The following is a 16,241-nucleotide window of genomic DNA, read 5'->3' as shown; positions in this document are numbered from 1 at the left end:
TTGAAAACAGTGTCTTGTAGAGGTCCTATGGAGAAAATTGCAATGTAACCACTAAGCACTCGCAGTTTTCAGAGGGCTCTTATTTAAGCTTCAAAACAAGTTTACTTGCTGCATATGCCAACATCTTGACTGGGGTTTTGTGACTGTGGTGTGACTCAGCGCCTCTCATTTTTCTCTGACCTTGTGATGTCACAGAGCAGCTCCTGCCTCACACATCCACATCTGCTCAGCGCTCACTTTTGGCACACTGTTAGCCGGGGCTACATCTGCACCAATTCAGATCTCAAGCTACACATGAGAATCACCACTGCCTACCAGGAAATCTTAACCTGAGAGCTAGCGGAAATGACAGCACATAAGTTAACTAGGGAGTTCCACCAGCAGAGCACCGAGCCAAGTTAAAACAAAATAACAGAAAAGTCTTACCTTTCCAAACTGTTCAAAATACTGCTTCACATCTTCCACTACTGTGTTTGCCGACAAACCTCCCACAAATATTTTCTTTGTTCTTGTGACCATCTGCAAAGAAAAGAACCAAAGATTAGAAACAAAATGTTACATTAATTGCAATCTTTTAAAAAATAGCTAATTGCATAATGTTAGTATTTAGTAATACTGAAAAAACACACAGAATAAATAGAGAAAATATTTATACTGAAAAGACACAATTTACTTTTAAAACCAAGAGATCAAATTTTAAGAGCTGGACAAAGTCAGCATAAAGGAATAAGGACAGACACACAGTCTGACACTGTCATGTACAAAGTTTCCAAAGAGACTCCATGTTTAGTGTTAGTAACAGACAAGGTCAACTTCAGCAGTGAAAATAATAAAATCACAGCTACAAGGAGCAGCACTGTGAATTTTCCTCACAATGACATTTCAAATGGAAACACTAATGAAAACAGACTGTGGCAGAATTTAAGACCTCCATTTCATCCTTTAAAGTTTCTGTTTATCTTCTTGCCGAACTCAAAAAACAACAACAGAAATAATTTATGGACTTTCAAAAAACAATTAATGAGAGCTGGAAGATGGAATCAGAGTGCATTAAAGCCTCATTTAGCTTCAAACAGCTCGAATATTAAGGATTATTACCCACGGCATCAAAAAGGGCACAACATCTGCTGCTGAAAGTATGTGCTAAATTTAGGAGGACGTTTTCTTCCTGAAATATGGTGACACGTTCAGATGAGCAAGGACTATTTCTTGAGGAAGATTACATATGTCTTAAGCAGTGATTCATGACAATTACATGACTAATGCAGCTCTATTCCCAGCACACAGTAGGATAATATAGTGTCTCTGTAAGCAGTTTTACAAGTGTGAAAGGACATCTGTATTTGACTGTGACCACACTGGTCCTCTTCGAAGGTCAGACCTTAAACGGCCTACATTTTGTGTCTCGCAAGGATTTATGGCTCATGACCAAAGGCACTCCACAAACCATTCCACAAATAAGTTTACACAATGGGAATTCTCTTATGGCTAATAAAAACATGAACACAAAAGAGGCTAATCCTCCAGCAAGAATCGCTACCTATCTGTCTTTTGTTTTCAATACTATTACTTTAAATAACCTGTGCTTCCAAACCGATACCTGAAGGGTACTTTATTTCTCAATATTATTAAAATCCTTTTTTAAAACATGCTTGTTTCTTGAATCATCTCTGATCTGTCTACATTATAATCTAAAACAAACATGCAGCTGATTCTCAAGAGCCCTTAAGTTTCACTTATACCAAAGACAGCACTTGCACTGTGGCAACTTCATGTGTTTATTTGGGAAAACTGCTTTTAACCTGAACGACGATGGATGTGTTATAATGAAAACTGAATCATATTATTAGTTTGTTGATGTTATTAAACAACTTGAGGCCCCACACTGGCAACTTAATGGTGGATAAAAGTTGCAAGTGGACACAGTGCTCCTCTGCTTCCTGGTAGGAGCTTTGTTTTGGCACATGTAAGCCTATGTTAAAACGTGAGTGCAGTTTGTTCATGCACACAGAGCACGTGGGGGGGTGTCCCCAGGCAGTGCACAGTGGTCGCCCACTGCTCCTGACCCAGCAGCAGTGAAGAATGGGTCAAATGCAGAGGACAAAGTTTCCCACTGTGACAATAAGGTATCTTAATCAAAAATTTTAATTTGTGTGGCTGGCTGAACAGTACAATTGCACATAAACAACAGTGTAGAGTAATAATTTCTACAATAAGTAATACTTTCTACAATTAACAATTTATAATTCATTCATGTTGAAGTTAGACATCAGCTTTAAAAATGAACAGCATTTATTTTATTTAAAAATGTATTGCAGAAGAAAATAGCTTACAATAGAAGAGGATTAAAATGGTCAAGTCAACCAAGAAAAACACATTTCAATATTATTTTAACCAATATCAATTTATAAAGGTTCAAACAGCCTTGTCCTCAGCCTTGATGTGGTGTACCAAATATCCCATACACAAAAGCCTTTACTTCCATAATGTAGCAAACAGCTTTCTCATGCCCCACTGTGTGCAGTGCTCATTTTGCATAGACAAAATGAGGCTGCTGCGAAGTCACGTCTGCTCTGCCATAGAATCAAACTAATTACGGGGGCCGGATAAACATAGTCTGAAGATGCACAAAGCAAACAATCAGGAGGAGTCTACCTTGATCAAAACGCTGACCCAAACACTTTCTGTCTCTGAACGAGGTTACGCAGAGAAAAAAGTAGCAACATTGAGCGGGTGCTGAAGTAACCATCTGTCAAGTGCTTTCCAGGTGCAGCAGTCTCTGAGGCTGCACTCACAAGCACAGCACCTCCCACACACCACAACGCACCGCTCCCAGATCCACATGAACTGGCTTTTATCAGCTTTCACGATGCTCTCGTGCTAAATTAAGCCTCAAAAGTTACTACTCAATCAAGGGTTAATGTACAATTTGTGTATTCATTATTTCCTTAAAGAACCGTTTTGCAAAATTGACTTTAGGGAGCTTTAAGCCACGTTAGAAAGTTGTTACCTCCTCAAAAACAACTCTGCAGCCTAAATATGCTGGCTTTGTGTATGTTACTGATGAGGAAACAACATTATAACACAGATTAGAAAATAGCATAAAACGGGCTTCCTTTCTTACATGTAACTCACAGAGTAACTACATGGTGTTGTCTACCTCAGCATGAATGTTAGGTTGAGTAAGGAAGGACATCTTATGTATATCCTAAATCATCACGGTAACCACAGTCCACAGCACATTAGAAAGCGGCTTATATGCAGAGCCTGTTCCTCTATGGGTCAGAGAAAAGTACACGCAGGAGGACATAGGAAATTGAGTTGAGACATAATATTACATGTATAGATTTTTTTTTTTTGCATTCACATTCAAATGGCAATTTAGATTCACCTTAATAACTTGTACAAGTTTAAAAAGTATTAATACGTTGAAGGACAAAGAGGATAACCACACTGCTGTAAGTATTAAAAGTCAAAACGATAATCACATTATTTCTTTAAGTCAGGGGTTCACATCACGTTCTGCATGTTTCTGAATAAAACATATGCCACTAATATCAGAATAATGTTTATGTTGTGCTGCCTATACTTTAGTTCTATTAAACATGAAAATATTTTAATTCTCATTATTATTTGTGGTACATATACAGGCCTGCATTCCCAGATCTTTGTTAAACAACACCACACAGGCCTGTCACAATAACAAATTTTGAACTGTGATATATTGCTGAAGTAAATATAGATGATAAATGTTAATACTGAAACTAATCTATGCCACTGACAGAATAACCCACGAGCAGAATTAAACCACAAAAACTATTTAAATGTACAACAATGTTAAAAAATCATAAGCTGCAATAAATTAAGATCTGAAACACTCTTAAACACTTTAGTACTTAGTTTGCATCTGTCATGCATAAGTCAAACATGTTATTTATTCAACCATTTACAGCTTAATTCTTATTATATAGCCAAAAAATTACCAAAAATGTCATAGTAGTGCAAAGAAAATGTACCTACGATAAGAACGGACCTCAAAATGATAGTGTTCCATCTTTCAGATACTGAACAACAAGGCGATAGTGACAGGCCTAACATCACAGAGAATATATTCTGCATTTCCTGCCAAACATACAGGTTATACATTTAATACATGTGAGATGATATGGCCAGCCTGGTATAGGGTTATGCCATGTGCTAGTCTATGAGCTGCCCTCTCCCTCCCCCTCTTCCTCATCCCTACATCATGCCTCTGGCCTCAGGGGTTATCAGGCTTTGGATGCAGCTGACGGCAAACCCTGAGCCAGACAGCTGCTGATAAACGGCCTGTGTGGTATTTATCAAACTCACTCACTTTTATCAATGACAAATCTGGGTAAATAAAAATAAATAAAAATAAACAAAAAATAAAACAAGTCAATGTTTATCTTCTCTTGTGTCTGCTTGCCTGCCCAGCCTCTCCTTCTGGGGCTGCCCATTCCCCAAACAGTTTTAGGCCTTGTTTCATCAAGTCGCAGGCAGTCAGGCTTCTCGGTCCGTCCTTATACTTTTGACACGCTGCTCAATGGCTGATGGGATTTCTTGAGTCCTGGTAAAACACAATACTTTCTTATTTATCCCCCAACCTGACAACAAGGCATTAAGCTTCATAGCAGTATAGTGCATTTCCCTTAAGGCTACACACTGTCTGCTATTGTTTGGGATACAAGAGAAAGAGGTAAAGATTGTCTCATCCATCCCAGAGTTCGATGCGTTTGGACAAACACAACAGGATCGATAATTCCCTCCTGATAATTATTACGACCCGGGCTGTGTTAACATGCAGCCAGTGCGTTTCCATCGAGCTGACTGGCTGCATTTCATTTGACACACATCATTTTACATTTAAATGAATGCATATTCTTGTTAACCAAATCATACACCACTACGAGAATAAGCACCAGGGAACAGACGTCTCCTCACTGCATTTAGAGCAACATTAGTTCTGGTCATTTGGGTATTTCTGATTTTCTACCAACACTCCCGGAGAAAATGGACCAGTCTTCAACCCAGTTTCTCCCTTGAACCCGATTTTTCAAACACTGAGTTATTTTTGCACAGTCAAACAGGCAGCCTGCATGTGTGCTCAGAAATAAATGTGTTTCTAATTTCTTGAGTGGACTCCGAGAGCATCAGGTAAACCTACAGAAAATATGAGAGCGGACAGCTACAAACAAGAAGTTGCTACCTCTTGACTCTGCGCGCCTATTCCCTCATTACCCTAATATGCCTAATGGTCAGGGTTATCAGGCCTTTGGATGCAGCTGACGCAAACCCCTGAGCCAGAGCAGCTGCTGAATAAACGGCCTGGTGTGTATTTAATCGAGAATCTGCACTCCACGTTTAAATGCATTGAACAGAAATTATCTGGGGTAAATAAAAATAAAATAACAGAAATAGAACAAAAAAATAAATCATGCTCCAACTCTTGTCTAGTAATTGCTCGATGGGCACCTATTGATGTAATGTTAGCATTTGCCGTTGCCCATGGCCTTCCATATACCTTGCAATTGGGCTAGAGAGTCACACATGATACCGCACTATAAAATCAGATTATATATGGACTCTTGTGTTTTTCATCAATCCGCAGCAATCAGAGCTCTATCATTCCGTCTCTACGCGATCCTCAATATGAAGAACTTTTTCTATTTTGAGCACCGCTGCTCCCAGCCCAAGCAGCTTGGAACTCTAGGTTGGTAATTGCCCTGATTTATATGCATTGGTACATCTGGTAAGATACAATGACCAATCAACTTGTTTGGCGTTGTTATATTTGACTTGCCACCGCGCAATACACATAGCTTATAATAAAAAGCTAGAAACACCGACGCACCATAAAGCTAGTATGACTACTGAGTCCAAAGCATGAATACCCTGAGAGATCGAACATATCTCATTCGAGATCGCACTTTACATGATCACATTCAGCAGAATACATAATTGAGGGAGAATGAAGACAAGAGAGAGAAGAAGGCAAGTAGGGTATAAAAGATTGATCATATCCAGGCCCAAGTAGTTTCAGATGCGTTTGCTTGACAAACCAAGCAGAGTCATGAATACAGTCCGCATCTTCTGATTAATAATTGATATTACGACCTCTGGGCATGTGTTAAATCTATTGTCAGTTATTATCCTAGCATGAGCGTAATACCAGCGAGAGGTGAACTAGAACGTTGGGCTCAGTCTAAATTTTAATTTGAACACTACTAACATCATTTCTACAAACTCTATAAATGTAAAAGACTCAGTCATTACTTCAGTCTAATCACTAGCGTTAGCGTCATCACTCGCAGCCGTCTCACACTTACCGTAAAGTCCCGGGATATGAAATTTACATAAGTCAGCCAACGCGGAACAGACGTCTCCTCCTGCATTTAGAGCAACATTAAGTTCCTGGTCATTTGGGTATTTCTGATTTCTACAACGAGCGCGCTAAGAGAGAATAATGGAAACAAATAGTTACTTGAAAAGTGCAACCCCAGTTTCTGTACCACTATCGCAAATCTAACTTTCGAATTTACGCAATCACTAGTTTATTTTTGAGTATAAAGATTTGGTGCACACGTCTCAAGCACAAGGAGTCACACAGCTCTCATGTGTGCACCAGCAACATAAAATATTGATGCTCTTAATTCGTAATAATTAAATCTAATCAGTCGGTCGACATTCAAATAATAAGACGGTCATCTAGCAGAACAATATTCCACACAAACCATACTTTAATCTTCAGGTAAAATATAGTGGTTCAATTAAGCAGCATGGTATAAATTTAATAAAAGAATAGCGAACAAGCTGGCACGAAACAACAATCACCGTGAGAGACAATGAGCGGAGAGCAAAAGCTTGGCAACTTTGGTCCGATAATTCATAACAAGCATGTTTTGGATGTTTTTCATTACTATAAGAGATCTATATCAGATGTAGATATATGGACATATATCATACCCTATCGCTTCCATATAGGTCGCCTGGAAGTACTAAAAATATCATCCAATTTCGCGTTCATAGATCATGCAATTTCAAGATCAATTGGTAGAAATAATGATCAGCTTTTACAAACACACATTAGATACAGCTGTGAATAGAAAGAAGAAAAAAAACAGAAACCCACGACGAGGTCTATAAGAGTGTAATATCAGGAATGCTGCATCCCATTACCTAAAACATAAGTAATGGTCTAGCCATCCACGCTAAACTATCAGACTTTTGGAGTAATGACTAGCCAAGCTAAGACTCACTATTCAAGAGATCATCTCTAATGGGAGCTTGAGCTATATATAACAATATAAATTGGAGTAAGTCGAGGAAGTCAAGATCTAAACAATCTTAGGTGTGGGATATAAATAATGGCACTGCAACAAATGTGTGAGGATTTGACCACCAAACATTCCACAACCACATGGGGAGCAAATTCTGGTTATCCACAAATGAGACAGAGCTAACTGCCAAAGCAGATATGTGGAATCAAAAACTGATAATATTTAAATTTTTATTAGGAGAGCATATTTAACTATAGTAACGAAGACATTAATTGTTATATCTATGTCTAACTTGTTCTAAAATGACCTTGGATCTCGATCATGACTATAAATAACAGTCTTCATGTAATACGTTAGTACTTACATTTATCAGATGTAATATGCTCGGTAGCACACGCATGAGGTGTGTGTCATATGATTAATTGTATATAAGTTTTTAGGTAGCTCTGATTCTAATTCTCTTGCACATATACAAAACTGCTTTGTCCGGGGCCACCCTTGTGATGTTAAATATGGCACAATGGATTCAGCTGTTAGAGAATGAACTTTGCTTTCTGATATACCAAAACTTGCACCTCCAATTTAATAGGATGGCACTGTTTATCAGTAAAATCAGTTGGAGAAGCACTGGCCCAATGTCAAGTAGAACCAATAAAAATACATTCTGGATAAAGATATAAAATAATTATTATCCTTTCCACTGTATAGCCCTGACAAAATATGAATCTCAATAAGAATAATCATACTTCTCTATATGTATTCCAATACAGCGCCAACATCACATTTGGACTCAGGCAATCCTCGATAATAAAATGCGCACTGACCATACTCTGTAAACACACTGGACATACCTAAGGACCCACAAAAGTTTCTCTGGCTACACCCTAAACAAAACCACAAGAGACTAGATCAACCCATAAGATCTTGGATAACTATGAAGGCTTATATTCACTATAGTAATAGGCGAGTCCTCATACCTATACAATATTTTGTATATATGAACACATATTTCTACCAAACAACTGGAGATTCTAATGACCTATATCCTTTTATCCTTGAGAGCATAGTTATCCGACAATAGGTTGTAACATATAAGCTATAGTAGTATCCCTATATCTATCTTTAATAAATATAATGCGTATCATCTTTAAACACTTTGAGGATAGACACGTAGAATAAATTGGTATGTAAACAAATAAAATAAGAAACACATGTTATTTAAGTAAAGATGAAATACCTCCTATCAGGCCCAAAACTCTCTGACCAAGTGAGTCGGACGCAAAGTTAGTAGTGCCCAGACGCTAACTACATATGGGTTGATATTTTACAGCTTCACAATTGGTGGCTGAAGATTATCAATATTGTAATGTACACCTTAATTTTTTGTGCAATGTCGACATACTGCAATCATCGAGAGTCGGCTACTCACCATTTGTGCTGAATAACTATATGTAAAGTATCACCTATGTGTCATTCCACCGTTAACAAGCTCCCCTTTACCTTTAGTCGTTAGATTGGTCGAATTTTCCTAATAAATATTGTTGTATTTCAACATTAGTGACTACTATTACATATGAATCACAAGGTAGACTAGTGTTTTCTGTCTGGTCCCTAGAGAAGCTACTCAGTTAGATATGCAGGGTTTGTGTGTGTTGAAAACAAAACACAACTTCAGTGTGGATCTGATGAGGAAACATTTACATATCAGAAATAGAGTAATATGTAGCCTTAAAACACAAGATAACACTTGTAGACAAAAGATTAAATTAAACTAAACAATCTGTTAAGCAGGCAAGAGCTCTTCATCTAATTCAATCTTCGAATGCTTAAACTAAACCTATTATTATTCCCATTCCTCTCTCTCGCATCTCATACTCCTTTGACTAAATCTCCTGACAATCAGACCCCCAAAACCCCTTCGACCATCCCATTGCAACTCCTACACATTCTATATTAAGAGTGAATAAAAAGTGGTATGAATCTATTTTCCTTTTGTATACTTTGGATCACCTGTCATTTTAGTGGAATACAATTCACATCACCATGGACAATGATTAGACAGCCAGGGTTACAAACGTAGATGAAAAAGCAACAGCAACAACAACCAGCCCAACAACACAACCTGATATCCACTTCTATATCAACCAGTCCCAACAAAACAACCTGATCCAGCGTCACAACCAGCCCCAACAACCACAACCTGATCCATTCAACCAGCCCCAACAACACAACCTATATCCTCTCACAACCAGCCCAACAACACAACCTGAATCCACCTCTTCCATATATCCACCTCTCACAAACCAGCCCCAACAACTAACCTGATCCACCTCTCACAACCAGAAAAACAACTGATCCGCGCTCACACCAGCCCCATAACATCACAACCTGTCCCCACTCACCAAAAACTACAACCTGACCACCTCCAACAGCCCAACACACAACCTGATCCACCTCTCACAACCAGCCTCAAACACAACCTGACCCCTCTCACAACCAGCCCCAACACAAACCTGATCCATTCTCACAACCAGTGCCCAACAACAACTATCCACACTCTCACAACCAGCCCCAACAACCACCTGATCCATCTCTCACAACCAGCCAACAACAAACTGATAAAAAACAACACAAACCTGATCCCAGCGCTCACACCAGCTCCATACCAACAACACAACCTGATCCAGCACCACGAACCAGCCAACAACAACATATACTTATCTCACCTCTCACACCAGCTCAACAACACAACCTGATCACCTCTCACAACCAGCTCCACAACACAAAACCTGATCCACCTCTCACAACCACCCATATACTCCTCACACAGCCCTATATCACAACCTGATCCATCTCTCCACAACCAGCTAACAACACAACCTGATCCACCTCCCACAACCAGCCCCGCCAAAACACAAACCTGATCAGCGCTCAGACCAGCCCCAACAACATAACTGATCCTCTTCACAACCAGCCTCCCTAATACACAACCTGATCCATCTCTCCACAACCCCAGTCCAACAACACAAAACCTATTCTCGCGCTCACCAGCCCCAATAACACAACTTGGATCCACCTCTCTATATATCCCACCACACAACCTGATCCACCTCTACAACATGCCCAACAACACAACCTTGACCCACCCTCACAACCAGCCCAAACACCTGACTCCATTCTCTCCAACCAGCCCCAACTAATCACAACCTGATCCATCTCTCACAACCAGTCCCCAACAACACACCTGATCCAGCGCTCACTAACCAGCTCCAACAACACAACCTGATATCGCTCCCAACAGCCCAATAAATATACAACCAGCCCCAACAACACATACCTATCATCTCTCCACCCCATGCCCCACAACATAACCTTGATCAGCGCTCCAACCAGCTCCAACAACATACCTGGTTCCACTCTCACTAACCAACTCCAACACACAACCTGATCCAGCGCTCCAACCAGCCCCAACAACACAACTTGATCAGCGTTCCACACCCCACAAAACAACTTATCCACCTCCTCCAGCCCCAACATACCAACCTGATCCATCTCTCAAACTCAGCCCCAACAAAACAACTTATCACCTCTCAATCCAGCCCACACATACTTGAATCCATCATACAACAACCTGATCCATCTCTTATCGCGAGTAAAACAACACAACCTACCTCCTTCAAAACCAGCCCCACAACACCAGCCCCAACAACACAACCCAGCCCACAACACAACCGAATCCATCAATCACAACCTGATTCCATCAACACAACCTGATCCATCTAACACAACCTGATCACTCTCTCAAACGACCAAGCACCGGGCCCCAAAATGAACAAACAGGTTCAACAGCACTAACCATGATCCATCTCTGTCGACACACCAGCCCCCAACCAAGACGTAACAAACCTAGCAATACCGAACGTCAAATCTTAACACCAGTGTTTCGACCGGCATACCAAAGCGACATCCTTGAATTGCCACCTCATCTTCAATCTCCAAATCACCACTACAAGTTCGAGACATATTGACTGATAGATCCTACATAACAAATTATCAGACTAGTGAGTTTGGTCAATACTAACCTATCAATATATGTCGTTTATTATCAGCTTTGTCAGCTTGTGTATACCAATTCCTTTTCTCACAGCACGAATAAGCCCATATGCACAGCCCAAGTCCACATGGGTGTAAAAGTAATATTAATGCTAATTTTCTCTATTGTTTGCTAGGACCTGTCTAGGAAGATTATCCTCCAAGTGGCAGGTCGGCATCACGCAATGCACTATACCAGACACAGTTTTCCAAACACCTGGCATACGGGGGCACTTAGAAAGTTCTGCAAGGGTTCCGATCATTCTTAGGTTTTTAAAAACAGTACTCAATATCATAATGACATAACTCAACAGAAGGAGAAAGAGAGAAATGAATTGAGGCACAGCATTTATCTGAGCGAGACATGCATGTATTGCGCACCCGGCCAATAGCGAGTAACCAGAGACCATGCACACGGAGTCGATTCTAGATACACTGAGCATGGTTTCAAAGGATGCTAGACGGTAATGTTACATTGCACAGACTGACTTCAGGCTTGGGAGAACAGATAAATAGATACCAATTGACTGTTTTTAATTATTATTCGACAAACGGCACGTCATACTGAGAGACCCAGCGATTGTGCTATGATGATGTATCTCTACATTTATAAGTCGGACTCAGATATTGGTCGAACACATGATGGTGATGGAGAGGATAGTCGTTGTTGGGGCTGGTGTGGAGAGATAAGTGCTCAGGTGTGTGCTCGATCTAGAGATCGCTGGTTTTGCAGCTGGAATGAGCGAAGACTACCCAGGAGAACCATGCTATAGGCTTGAGTGCGTTTCAGGATATTTAATATATAGGAGCTGGATCATGGTTTGTTATGATGCGGTACTACAGAGCAGTTGAGTGTTTCACCTGCTACTTTCTATGATTTGATATATCGAAATCAGTTTCAGTTTAGACCTTTTGGTAGCTATTGGCAGCGATCTAAAGCCATTTAGTAAATATAGCTGTAGTTGAGAGAGAGCATAGCGATATAGTGTGGAGAGGGTGTCACAGGTGGTTGTTGTCAGAGACTGGTGATTTGGAGAATTAGGATTGACGATACATGACATCATGACTCCACAGAGCAGAAAAATATAGGTATGACATATGAGTTAATGAGTGACATTTGTGATGTGTTGGGGCTAAGTTGTTGCTTGAGAGAGCATGGAGTCTTAATTAGTGATAGTTTTGTAGTCGCTCTCTACTGCCGAGCCCATGAGGTTACTAGTGAGAGCGATGGATATCGACAGTATAGTGTATTGGTTGAGAGAGCTTTGAGAGGTTGTGAAGAGGTATAATGGGAGATAACGGCGTTGAATTAAATAGATAGATGAGAGCTGGTTGTGAGACGAGCTGACTCATAAAGCATCAATGTGCTATGTTGGGTGAGCTGAGGTTAAGTAATGCCGTTAATGCGGAAGCAAGTCTCTAGTGAATGAGTGCTCGAGAGTATTCGAGAAGAGTCTGTGGACACACAGTCCCTATTTAATCCTTGTTTTGAGACTGAGCTATGAGTGTATGCCACGCGCTATATTAATTCATTTTATCGTTGAGAGCTGGTTGTGAGAGAGGTGGATCACAGGTTAGTTTTGTGTGGGCATAGATGCTATGGTGAATGCTAGGAAGTCAAGGTTGACGATAGGTCGATTTTGAGAGAGGCATGGTGTGTAAGTATCGGCGATTGATCTAGGGTGGTCGATTTGTCGTTGAGCAGGTATTGTGAGCAAGCGGCAGGGCGATGAGGTTGTAGTTAGTGCGTGGCTCTGGATTGATGGAACAATGTTGTTTCAAGTTGTCATGTCATAGTTAGTGGTAGAGAGCTGGTTGTGAGAGATGTCAGATGATGGTTTGAGAAGAGCACAATTAATGTATGTGTTGTATTCGTGGGTAGCTTGTTTGATGAAGAGGTGGATCAGGTGTGTTGTTTGGGAGGAGTTTGGATGTAGTAGATATTGTATGAATATAGATTGACGTTGTGGGTGGCTTGCGTTGTGAGCTGGAATCAGGGTTTGTGTTGATCTATGGGGACCATGAGTATTGATGATAAGATGGATCTATGATGTTGTTTTATAATTGGGAGTTGGTGTTTAAAGAGAGTGATTTCAGGTTTGTGTGTTGGCGATGTGTGAGATCGCGCCTAGAGATCATGTTGATCATATTTGGGAGCTGTATATAGATGAAGGTGGAATCGAATGGTTTTGAAGTTGTTAGATAGCTTTAGAGTATTGTGAGAAGATGGATCGGTTTTGTGTTGTTGGAATTGTGAAAAATAGGTCAGGTTGTGTTGTTGGGGCTGGTTGTGAGAGTGAATCACATGTTGTTGGAGCTGGTAATTCGTCGAGAAGGTGGAGGAAGAGGTAGATGCGTTTCTTTTGTGGATCACTGGTTGATGAGAGAGAGAGCACTACTAGGTTAGTGTAGAGGGTAGGGCCGTAGGTAGAGGAGTCGCATGCATAGGTGCTAGTGGTTGATGTGCGTACGCCTCGTTGAGTATGCGACATAGGGACCAGGTCGTGTATACGAGTTTGGGGCTGCGGCCCGTTGTGAAGGACTCAGGTTGCTCCGTTTGCTATGTTGCGAGGCAGCTGATTGCAGAAAGAGATGATAGGTTGTGTTGTTGGGGCGGTTGTGAAGGGGAATCAGGTTGTGTGTTGGGCTCGGTTGTTTGAGAGATCAGCAAACCAGTTGGTGAGAGAGTCTGTTGGGGCTGGTTGTGCACGAGGTGCGGACTTCCGATCTGTCTGATTGTTGGATGCTTGGCTATTGCTATCGTAAGAAGAATGGTAGATGGTAGTCTGGTGAGAGGGAGAGAGCAAAAGATTCACACTGATATGGTGAGATCAGTATATGATCGTTGATCGGAGAGCTGTATGCTGTGATGTGTGTATGGGCAGGGATAAGTTGTGTTGTTATGGGAGCTCTGAGGTTGTGAAGCCGCTGGAATGAGCGTTGCTATGTTTGTTAGTGCGCTGTCGAGATGTATAGAGAGGTGGGATCAGGTGCTAGAGTTGTCTCAGAGAAGCGAGCAGAGAGTGTGCTAGTAGCATGTCGCAAATCAGGCATTATGTTGTGTTAGAGAATGATCTAGATTGTGGAGAGGTGGATCAGAGGTTGGTCGTTGTGTAGGCGTGCATGTAACGATGCAGGAAGGTGGAATAGTTGGTCCATGTGTTGTGGAGCACCATGCGATCGATCGAGATAGGTTTCGAGGAACATACAAAGTATTAGAGCTGTACTGTCGAGAGAGAGCCATCACAGGCATCTGTGAAGCAACAGCCTAAGATCAGTTGTTCATTCGTATAGTGGGACTGGTATTCAGTCAGATAGAGATCGTGTTGTTGTGTAGTTAAGGGGCTGAATCATGTTGCGTCGGGCTGTTTCCCATGGTACATGTCTCATGTACTCTAACCTGCGAGTTTTCATCGAGTAACCAACTCTAGTCTGCCACGCTGAGTAGTTCTCATAAAGGGATGGGTGAAACACACTCTACGACTAAAAATATAACAAGCACCCACCAAGCAGATTGATCCACATCACGTCTGCTTATATTAGACAGGGCTTATGAAAATTGAATCTGCAGAAAGGCGAGATAATCAGAGCATGAGAATTTCAGCGTCCAATTGATATAACGAGGAAGATGTAGATCATGAAGTCAGTGTTGAGGAAGGCACGCATAGAGAGGAGATTGGTGACTTGATTAGAGACTATATGATACGAGTTGGTAAGCCTGGGCTATGCTAAAGAGGTAATGAGAATGCGAAGAGGGAACACTCCGCATCATCATCATGTTAGATTAAGCTATTAACATAAGTGAGAATTCACGAATGACTCAGAGGAGCTTCTTCATGTGCCTCGGCATTAGATAAGAACAATGCATTATAGTATTTGACTATTTATTATCAAATATTGTCTAAACACTAGATTTATGGGTTATCTTGGTGGTGTTTAAAGGGCTCATATTACTCTATTTCTGGATATGTTATAAATGTGTTCCTCACAGATGACAACCCTGAGGGTAGTGAATGGAGGGGAATGCACGCACAACACGAATGCCTCATGGCGCCATAAAACTCTGATGGTATGAATGCATCTCTAGGGTCACAAGAGCGCAGACAGAAAACACTAGCCAGACCCCTAGGGATTACAAGTTCGCTCTATTGATGTCCATTAGCACACGGACACAAAATGAGCGCAATGAGACAGAGACAAAACGACAGGCTGGTGGAGGGAGGGGAGAAAAGGGGGAGGGGAGAGGGGAGAGGGGAGAGAAGAGGGGGGGGGAGAGGGAGGAGAGGGGAGGGTTGTCAGGCACAGGGCACAAGCTAATGACAACTCTGGCTTCAACTTGCACAGCCGTCTTTGAAGGCCGCTCTGATCCCAGCTGTGATTGCCACCCCTGCAGGGCCACCACTCCTATATTAACCTACACTAACAGCTATTCACTGAAAGTCACAGGCCCCTTTTCAGAGGCTGACTTGTGCTAGAACTAGCCATCTGTGGAATGGGCCAGGCACACACGTGTATGGGCCGCTGTTTGCATATGGCCTCCCTATAACAGTGACAGTCAAGCTGAACATGGCGCTGGTTAGAGCTGATTAGCTGCACTTCCCTCCTCAACCCACTACAGTTATGAAGATTGATAGAAGCAGCTTAGAGCTGATTATAGGGCCCTGGAGATGCATGGGCCCATACCCAAACAGCACATTCACACTGCATTCACAATGAGCACAGCATGCCATCGCTAGGCACAGGCCGGGCATTAAGCAAACGCTACAGCAATAAGAGGCAAGAGAAATGGACAAAGCCAGAAGTGCTCTTAAGAGCTTCACAGGAATATGAATATTATGCTAATTAGGTGCT

At 41.4% G+C, this 16,241-nt stretch overlaps 1 protein-coding gene across 12 annotated transcripts in view; it reads right to left on the bottom strand.

Annotated features, from left to right (window-relative positions):
- LOC110168132 (RNA-binding protein Musashi homolog 2) overlaps nucleotides 1-16,241 on the bottom strand; it is a 280,880-nt gene that overhangs the window by 184,344 nt on the left and 80,295 nt on the right. For all 12 annotated transcript variants that reach the window (XM_055149047.1, XM_055149052.1, XM_055149053.1 and 9 more), the window contains exon 6: nucleotides 427-519. In XM_055149047.1, coding sequence (XP_055005022.1) covers nucleotides 427-519 — 93 coding nt within the window. The remainder of the gene's footprint in view (nucleotides 1-426; nucleotides 520-16,241) is intronic.

The sequence above is a fragment of the Boleophthalmus pectinirostris genome, unplaced genomic scaffold (genome assembly GCF_026225935.1).
Source record: "Boleophthalmus pectinirostris isolate CB_2022bp ecotype Guang Dong unplaced genomic scaffold, ASM2622593v1 HiC_scaffold_12, whole genome shotgun sequence".
Taxonomy (NCBI): domain Eukaryota; kingdom Metazoa; phylum Chordata; class Actinopteri; order Gobiiformes; family Gobiidae; genus Boleophthalmus; species Boleophthalmus pectinirostris.
The sequence above is the reverse complement of the archived record's forward strand: the minus strand, read 5'-3'. Positions and strand labels throughout refer to the sequence as shown.